Raw genomic sequence first — 10,128 nt, 5'->3', positions numbered from 1 at the left:
CAAATTCCTAATTTATCCCTGCCCCCTCCTTTCCCCTTTGGTAACCACAAGTTTGTTTTCTGTGTCTGTGAGTCTATTTCTATTTTGTAAATAAGTTACTTTGTATCATTTTTTAGATTCCACATATAAATATCATTTAATATTTGTCTTTGTCTGATTTACTTCACTCAGTGTGATAATCTCTGGGTCCATCCATGCTGCTGCAAATGGCATTATTTCATTCTTTTTTTATGGCTGAGCAGTATTCCATTGTTTATGTATAACACATCTTCCTTATCCATTCATCTGTCAATGCACATTTAGGTTGCTGCCACATCTTGGGCTATTGTAAATAGTGATGCTATGAACATTGGGGTGCATGTATCTTTTTGAGCTAGAGTTTTCATCTTTTCTAGATATATGCCCAGATATATAATTCCCAGGAGTGGGATTGCTGGATCATACAGTAGTTCTATTTTTTGGTTTTATTTTTTTAAGAAAAATAATACTGGTCTCCATAGTGGCTGCAGCAAGTTACATTCCCACCAACAGCGTAGGACGATTCCCTTTTCTCCACACCCTCTCCAGCATTTCTTATTTGTAGACTTTTTGGTGATGGTAGACAAAATAGTCTTTAGGACAAAAACTGTTATGAGACAAAGAACATGATATCACTATTAAAGAGACAATTCACCAAGATGATATAACAATTAGAAACATATATCCATCAGACATCAGAGATCCAAGTTAGCTGAAGTAAACATTAACAGAACTGAAGGGGGAAATAGTTCCACAGTAATACAAGGAGACTTCAATACCCCATTTTCTTTCCTTTTTTAAAAAATTTTTAATGGAAGTATACTTGATTTACAATATTGTGTTAGTTTCTGATGTTCAGCAAAGTGATTCAGATATATACATATCTTTTTAGATATTCTTTTCTATTATGGTTTATTATAGGATATTGAATATATGTCCCTGTACTGTACAGTAGGACCTTGTTGTTTATCTATTTTATATATAGTAGTTTGTGTCTGCTAATCCCAAACTCCTAATTTATCCCTCCCCCACCCCCTTTGCCCCTAGCCATGAGTTTGTTTTCTATGTCTGTGAGTCTGTTTGTGTTTCATAGATAAGCTCATTTGTATCATATTTAAGATTCTGCATATAAGTGATATCATATGGTATTTGCCTTTCTCTTTCTGGTTTAATTTAGTATGATAATCTCTAGGTCCGTCCATGTTGCTGCAAATGGCATTACTTCATTAGTTTTTATGGCTGAGTAGTAGTCCATTGTGTATATATATATATATATATATATATATATATATATATGTGTGTGTATATATATATATATATATGTATATATATATATATATATATATATACCACATCTTTATCCATTCATCTGTCAAAGGACATTTAGGTTGCTTCCGTGTCTTGGCTCTTGTAAATAACACTGCATGAACATTAGAATACCCCATTTTCAATAATGAATAGACAACTAGATAGAAGATTAATATGGAAATAGATGGCTTTAACAACAATATAGATGAATTGGACCTAACAGACATACATAACACACAGAACACTCCACCAAACAGCAGTAGAACATACATTTTTCTCAAGTGCACATGAATCAAGGATAGATCAAATGCTAGACTACAAAACAAATCTTAATAAATGTAAAAGCATTGATATTATACAAAAGAATCTTCTCCAGCCCTTGTGAAATGAAGTTAGAAATCAACAGCAAAAAAACTGGAAAATTCAGAAATATGTGGAAATTGACACATCCTTAAATGTCAATGGTCAAAAAATAAATCACAAAGGATATTAGAATCTTGAGACCATTCAATGGGGAAAGGGCAGTGTTTTTTAACAAATGGTGCTGGGTAAACTAGATATCCACATACAAAAGAATATGATTGGACTCTTACCATACACCATATACAAAAATTAACTCCAAATGGATTAAAGACCTAAACATAAATTGTAAAACTCTTGGAAGAAAACATAGAGGAAAACTTCATGACTTTGGATTTGGCAATGGTTTTTGGCTATGACACCAAAAGCACAAGCATTAAAAGAAAAAATAGATAAATTAGACTCTATCAAAATTCAAAACTTTTGAGCATCAAAGTACACTATCAGGAGAATAAAAAGATCACTGAAAGAATGGAAGAAAATAATTGCAAATTACATATCGTTAAGGAATTAATATCCGGAACATATAAAGAACTACTAAAACAACTACAAATAACTCAATTCAAAAATGAAGAAAGGATTTGAATAGACTTTTCTCCAAAGAAGATATGAAAATGATCAAATAGCACATGAAAAAATGCTCAACATCACTAATCATTAGGGAAATGCCAACCAAAACTATGAGATACCACTTCACATCCACTAGGATGGCTATTATCAAAAAACAAATTACAAGTGTCAGAAAGGATGTGGAGAAATTGGAACAATTGTGTATCCCTGGTGGGGATGTAAAATGGTACAGCTGATGTGGAAAACAGTATGGAAGTCCCCCCAAAATTTTAAATATAGAATTACCATATTATCCAGCAACTCCACTTCTGGATATATGTTTTTAAATTGAAAGCAGGGGGCTTCCCTGGTGGCTCAGTGGTTAAGAATTCGCCTGCCAATGCAGAGAACATGGGTTCAAGCCCTGGTTGGGGAAGATCCCACATGCCACGGAGCAACTAAGCCCATGTGCCACAACTACTGAGCATGTGCTCTAGAGTCCGGGAGCCACAACTACTGAAGCCCGTGTGCCTAGAGCCCGTACTCCGCCACAAGAGAAACCACCACAATGAGAAGCCGGGGCACCGCAACAAAGAGTAGCCCCCGCTGGCGGCAACTAGAGAAAGCCTGCTCGCAGCAACGAAGACCCAACGCATCCAAAAATAAATAAATAAAATTTAAAAATAAAGTAAAATAAAATAGAAAGCAGGGACTCAAACAGATATTTATACGCCCATGTTCATAGTAGTAATATTCACAGGAGCCAAAAGGTGGAAACAAACCAAATGTCCATTGACAGATGGATAAATTACGTATAGATATATGAATATTATATATGAATATATATGAATATTATTCAGTCTGAAAAAAGAATGTAATTCTGTTATATGCTACAACATGGATGAACCTTGAAGACACTAAGAGAAATAAGGTGGATACAATCAGGTAAATACTGTATGACTCCACTTATATAAGGTACCTAAAGTAGTGAAATTCATAGAGATGGAAAGGACAATACCGGTTGCCAGGGGCTGGGCAGGGGGCAATGGTGAATTGCTGTTTGATGAGAACACTTCTGTGTTGGGATGATGAAAAGTTCCGGGGGTGGTTATGCTGCAATGTGAATGTAGTTAATGCCATGACTTCTACACTTAAAAGTGATTACAATGGTAAAAATCATGTTATTTATATTTACGACAATAAAAAAAATGAAAGGCTGGGTGGAGCTCAGAGCAAGCGAAGAGTATGTAAGGAATCCATGCTGCCATATAAGCTTCTCTGTCACTTGGGCCATATGACCCAGCAGATATGCTGCTGTGATAGGTTGGGGATACCATATAAAGCCTTTGGTGATCCTCTATAATTGAATCAGTGCAGCCTTTTAGGGTATTGGAGCAAAGCTATGTCACCTTCTCTACATAACTGTTCCCCTTTTGTGAAATTATTCTTGCTTCCGCTGTGCCCTAGTAGAAACTAAATGCTTGATCACGAACTATCAAATTACCTTGTGACCTGAGCAACCCAAAGTGTACTAAATGTATTCTGATACACCAAACCATAAAGCTGGTCGTGCCTAGAAGCACTGCGTCAAGCGGAAGTGGTATACGTGAGATCAGGCTCAAGCAGGTCTTTTGAGGTGCAGGTCAATTTTATAATCTAGTGGCCCAGATGCCCATCATTCCTATTACTACTACAATGTCTCCTCCCTCTCAACTTTCATCTAAGGTATCATGGGGGAGCCCCCTATCTACTGTTGAGTGATAGAAGAAAAAGATTTTATTTGGGACTGTCTTACAGATAGTTCTGTATTCTGCGGTGCAGAAAGTGGATAGTTCCAGCACTATGACCACTCTTCAGGGGTAGTCCTGAAGGTAGTGAAGAGAAATAGTCCCAGTGGGAGAACTTGGAGCAGTACGCCTGGTTGTTCATTTTTTCTGAAGAGAGATAGCTAGATATGCAGATCCTACTGATGGGCAGTGTCTGACCATTTGGCTGTATGGTCTGGAACTTGGAAGGAACATAATTAGACAACTGGTGTTAAGGAGGTCTGGGAAAGGTGTATATGTGGATAGACTGAATGAGCAGGGTGTGAATATATTTGTGTCTCATGTGATTCCTAAGAGGAATCTCATTAGAGTATGATCATAATAATCAGGTGGATGAGATGATACATTCTGTGTATGTCAGTCAGCCTTTTCCTGCATCAACCCCTGGCCTTGCCCAACAGACTCATGAACAACATGGCCATGGTGGCAGGATGAGGGTTAGATGTGGCTTTAGCAGGATTGATTTCCACTCAACAAGGCCAATCTGGCTACAGCTATTGCTTAAGTGCTCAAGTTGCCTACAGCAGAGTGTAAGACTAAGCTTCCATTTCCTGGAGGTATCACTTAGCCATCAGGTACATTGCATTAAGCCTCTTCCATTATGAAGAAGCAGCCCTTTTTTTCTCCCTGAATACATACTTATTCTGGAAATGAGTTTCCTTCCCCGGTTGCAATGCTTCTATCAAAACCACCATGCATGGACTTACACCATCACACTATTCCACCCAGTGTTACTTCTAACCGAGAAACTCATTTTATAGCAAATAAAGCAATGGGTTCCTGCTCATAGAATTTACTGGTCTTATTATGTTGCCCATTACCCTGAAGTAGCTGGCTTAATAGGATGATCAAATGGCCCTTCTCTTCATTGTGATAAAATTACAGTTTTAACCATTTAAAAATGTACAATTCAGTGGCATTAAGGACGTCCACAATGCTGTGCAACCATCACCTCTATCTAGCTCCAGAACCTTTTCAGTACTCCAGAAGGAAACCCCATGCCCATTAAGCAGCCTCTCCATTTCTCCCTCTCCCCAGCCCCTGGCGAGCACTAATTAGCTTTCTGTCTCTATGGTTTTGCCTGTTCTGGATATTTCATATAAATGGAGTCATACAATATTTAGCATTTTGTATCTGGCTTCTTTCACTTAGCATGTTTTAAGGTTCATTGGAATGGCCTTTTGAAGACTCGATAATCCGTCGTACCAACTGGGTGGCAATACCTCATGTAGCGAAGATAATATTCTCCGGGTTTTGGCGTATGTTCTAAATCTAAATGTATATCCATGATCCAGGAATCAAGGAGTGGGACTGGCAGTAGATCCTCTGACTTTTACCCCTAGTGCAAAATTTTGCTTCCCATTCCTGCAACTTTGGGCTCTCCTGGTCCAGAGCCCAAAGAGGTCTTCGTTCTCAAAGAAGAATGTCTCCACCAGGGTACACAGCAAGAGTTCAATTAAACTGGAAGTTGAGACTGCCACTTGGCCACTTGGGGAGCCTTGTGCTAGTTAACCAACATGCAAAGAAAGGGGTTACTCTACTGCCTGGGATGACCCTGGCTACTAAGCAGATTTGGAGCTGTTGCTACACAATGGGAAAAGGGAGGAATATGGCTGGAATGCAGGAGAGTCCTTGGGGGTGCCTCTTAGTACTTAGTACTCCAATGCTCTGTGTTATGACAGTGGAGAGCTACAACCAAGAATACTTTTACTGATAGCAGTAGAACCTCTGCTGGCCCAGATCCTTTAGGAATGAAGGTTTGGGTCACTCCACAAGGCAAGTGGAGTGACCCACATCATTTTCAGCTGAGATGCTTGCTGAAGGCAAACGGGATATGAGACAGGTAATGGGAGCAAGAAAATAGTTATAAATAGTAATTATGATCATGTTTTCAGTTGCAGATACAAGGACTATAACAGTTCTGAGCATTTTTCCTAATTTTGATATGAATTTATCTGTGTATTTATTTATTTTATCTTTATTACATCTGTGTATTTATTAACCAATTATTTTCTTTTACTCCTCTCTCATTCCCCTATGATGTGTTAATAGTAGGTAAACTTATATCTTAGTATATAAGTTACAGAATAGCCAAGGTATATACTGTGACTCGTCAAGAAGAGGAATTAACATCACTCAAAGACTCCATCCTCTTGGGGAAGGAGGGAGCTGTTTTGGGTTATATGAAAGAGAGTTGCATCATATGGACAGAGGCATGATTTTGCTATTGTCTTTATTTGAAAATTAAATATGATTAAAAGAGTGTGTATGGATGTCAAGTTGGCAAGTGTTGGACTGGGGTGGTTATGTTCTGACAGCTTAGCTAAGTTGGAACTACATTTCCCAGAATTCTCTTCCTTTTATAGTTTTGGTTATGGTTGGCCACAATAGAAATTTGCAAAAGAATTAAAAAGTGGAAGTGAAGCACCAGCCATTACACTTGAAAGGTCCCTGCAGGGTCCCAGGCACCACTGTGATTTTGCACATGATCCACTAGCTCTCCTCACTGGCAAGGGGGCAGCTCCTCCAGCTTCTCTGACCTCTGGAGGAGGAACATGTGTGGCAAATCAATCTTGCTCTCCCTCTCTCTCTCCCTAGCTCTCTCTCCCTGGCTCTGTATATACTTTATAGGTTCTGCTTTTCTGAAGAACCCTAATACACTCTCCAATACAGTAAAGAACACTGAAAACAGCTGAAGTTCTGGTCTTGAGCAACCACACGGTGTGGTGGAAATGCATGGCTCTGAAATCATACAGAACAGAGTTCAGTGGCACAAATGATTTATGGCTTCGAAACCTGATTCCCCATCTGTAGAGTTGGGATCGAGTTTTTACTTTTGCAGCTGTTGCACAGGGCTAAGTTAAACACTATATAGAATACCTATCACAGTTCACAGTGGGTGCATAGTAAATGTTAGCTCCCCTCTCTGCTGAGGGAGATCTGAGTCTTGTTAAATGATTTCATCAAGTCTCTTAGATGTTATTAAATATGACAGAGTTACTTGGCATATACTGTCTGATATCACACCGATACTGCTTTCTGGGTGTTTAGATGAACACAGAATTCAGACATTATTTGAGGTAAGTTCTGCCATTTATCTGTGGAAGATCTAAGGCAAGTCATGTTTCCCTGAGCCTCCTTTCAATTTAGAAACTATTACCTCATGGGGTTTTTGTCAGATGTAAATACGAGGGAGAACTCAGCTTAATCACAAGTATACAGAGGATGCTCAAATCTGCTAGACGTCGTGGGAGTAATTAGGGTTTCAGAGATGACTTGGGTCAGCTGTTGGGAGACAGGCTGGGACCTGAGACCCTCTGCTGCAGTATTTACACCTGGACCAACAGCTCCTCAAGCAAGAGAATACAAAGAAACAATAAGGGACTAAAAATAAATGCATGCATACACAGCTGGGGCAAATTATGAACAATAAGATACAAAAAGACCAAAAACCCACCTGACGCTTCTGAGGTGTCCGGAGCAAAAGCAGGGTACTGTGCAGGATCCCTGCACACAACACCGTCAAAGGGGTGGGTAGACTACCTAAGCCACCCCCCCAGCACGACCCCAGGATCCTCCCCTCCCTCACCCCATCTAAGGGACCAGCTCAGGACCTCACCCCCTCCCCCCGCCCGCCCAGTTAGCAAGGGAACCTGTTATTTGTTTTCACTCCCTCCTGCAGTAGCAAGAGGCCCAGTAAAGCCTTGCTTGAGCTTCCCGTCTGGCCTCTTAGTAATGAGTACAAGAACCCCGGTTGGTAACAGTTGCGCTGAAGGGAAGCTTACCATCTAGTGAAGACAAAAATCCATGAAACCACATTGGAAGTGATATCCTTTTAATAGTAGAAAGCAGACAAGTAGAAAAATGCCCACGAGAAGGTAGAAAGTTTTAAGTGATATAAAAGAAACAGATGTCATGGAAAGACGATAAAAGGTCTTGTAGACGTCTGTTGATTTATGGGATCAACAGCACATGTTACCTGATCTCATCGGTACTGGCTATGCAGTACTTTCAGAGACCTGCCACCTTGCCCGTGGCTGGTCATAGCACAGAAGTGGAAGCTTGGGTGACCTGAAAGCAGAGCCAAATCAGTTTTGCCAGCAGGGGAAAGCTTGTTCAGGCTGATGTCCCAGAGGCTGGAATGTACTTGAAACAAAGGGTTGCAGCTGAAAAGCTTTGATGGTTTGGGAGGAAATGTAACAAAATGAACCTGCAGTTTACAAACCATGTCAAGAGTTATTTTCTCCTGCCTTCTACAAATCAAAGCCAAGAAACGAAAACACTTTTGGTAAAAGGGCATGCTGTCTCCTTTCCCGCTCTGGCTTCTCATTTTCATCCTCCCCTTCTCATATTTTCCAGTGCATACTCTCACTTCTTCTTTCTCAGTCTCGGTGTTCCCTCCCCACCCCTCGCCCCCTCCCCACGCCCGCGCTCTCGGCTCCGCTCTTGGCCCCTCCGCCTGGGACGGCCCCGGGGCCGCACCTGCCAAGGGAGCGCCCAGTGCGACCCTGCCGGGGGACTGGCAGTGACGTAGAGGGGAGGACGGTGCCCGCGCGGCCCGCTGACGTCACTGCCGCAGCGGTCCCGAGCGAAGCCCAAGAATGGGAATTCGAGGAGGGAATCACGGCGGTGACCCCGCGGTCGCGGCTGAGCGCAGCGTGTGGGCCGCGTGCTTTGGGTTTTTGGAGCCGAAAAGCCGGAACCGCGCCTCTAGTGTAGGCTGAGCCCACCCCACACCCTCAGCGCGCCCGAACGCCTGAGTTTAGCGATAAGGGGAATGTCCCCAAACGGTGGGGCCTCGTGCGCACGCGCCTTGGCTGGGGGGCCTGCAGGACGAGGATTGGTGGGGGAGGAGGGCAGCGTGAAGCGGGAGAGGACTGTGACTGAGCTCCAAGGTGCGGCACAGGAGGAGGGCGGCTCAACCGCTCCGCTGCTAGCCGGTCTCCCTGGACGCTGCGGCGGCGCGGGGCCTGCGGCGCAGCGTCGTGACGTCACGGTGGCGGCGGCGGTGGTTGGCCCAGGGTCCGCGGCTGCAAAGTGTGAATTACGCCGGGCTCGCGCTGGCGGCGGAGTGAAGTCAGGCTCCGGGGGAGGGGAGGGGAGGGGCAGGACCGCGGCGGCGGCGGCCGGAGCTGGTGGCTGCACCCGAGCCCCGTGCGCCCTGGGTCTCGCCGCTGGCTCCAGCAGTCTTTTCTTGCACCGCTTTGCTCTGTCCTTGCTCCGCTCCTGCGCCGCTGGCCCCGGACCCTCTCCTCTCGGCCGAAGAGCCTGGCGGCGCCGGGGTTCCCCCGCCGACTTGGCTCGTGCTGCCCCCGCTTGCACCCCGGAGCCGGGAGCGCGCTGCTCTTCGTAACCGTCGCTGCGGCCGCCGCAGCGCCTTGCCGCCGGCAACCCGGGTGGAGTGTTGGGGTGGGGGAGGCGTGAGCGCGGCTTCCCCGCCAGGGGTCGACGCCCGCCCGCCCTGCCCCCGCCTCGGCCCGGCGCCCCCGAGCCGCGGCCCCTTCCCAGCGCAGGGGCCGGCGGCCGCGGCAGGGCGGGCGCCGCGCGGGGGCAGGGCGGGCGTATTCAATGGAAGTATGTTACCAGCTGCCGGTGCTGCCCCTGGACAGGCCGGTCCCCCAGCACGTCCTCAGCCGCCGAGGGGCCATCAGCTTCAGCTCCAGCTCCGCGCTTTTCGGCTGCCCCAATCCCCGGCAGCTATCACAGGTAAGCGCCGCCGCCGCCGCAGCCACTGGGGGCCCACGCCTGGGGGCTTCTCTGTTGTTATCCCCCTCCCATCTGGCTTCACCTCCGCGACCCCTACTCCCCAGTCCTCGCCGTTCACCCCAGATCCACTACTGCCCATTGTTCGGGGATTCCTAGTCTGGCCCCTCGATTCGGGAGCCTTTTCCTTGGCCCTCGGGGCTTCAGCCCCTCGGCCTGCTCAAGCCTGGACCCGGGTGGGCTCTGGGAGCCCTGCAGACCCTTCCCAGGCCCGCCCCCCTCTGTGCTCAGCGGCTTAAGACTCAGGAATGACTTCGTTTTCCTCCCTTTCTCGACGTCTCGGTCTGGAAGTTGGGACTCTCTT

At 45.0% G+C, this 10,128-nt stretch overlaps 1 protein-coding gene across 1 annotated transcript in view; it reads left to right on the top strand.

Annotated features, from left to right (window-relative positions):
* The first annotated feature begins 9,629 nt into the window (after positions 1–9,629).
* Positions 9,630–10,128, top strand: part of PDE7A (phosphodiesterase 7A) — a 112,730-nt gene continuing 112,231 nt past the window's right edge. Inside the window, exon 1 of the mRNA XM_065895200.1 lies at positions 9,630–9,767. Within this exon, the coding sequence (XP_065751272.1) occupies positions 9,630–9,767 (138 nt within the window). The remainder of the gene's footprint in view (positions 9,768–10,128) is intronic.

The sequence above is a fragment of the Phocoena phocoena genome, chromosome 17 (assembly GCF_963924675.1).
Source record: "Phocoena phocoena chromosome 17, mPhoPho1.1, whole genome shotgun sequence".
NCBI lineage: Eukaryota > Metazoa > Chordata > Mammalia > Artiodactyla > Phocoenidae > Phocoena > Phocoena phocoena.
The sequence above is the reverse complement of the archived record's forward strand: the minus strand, read 5'-3'. Positions and strand labels throughout refer to the sequence as shown.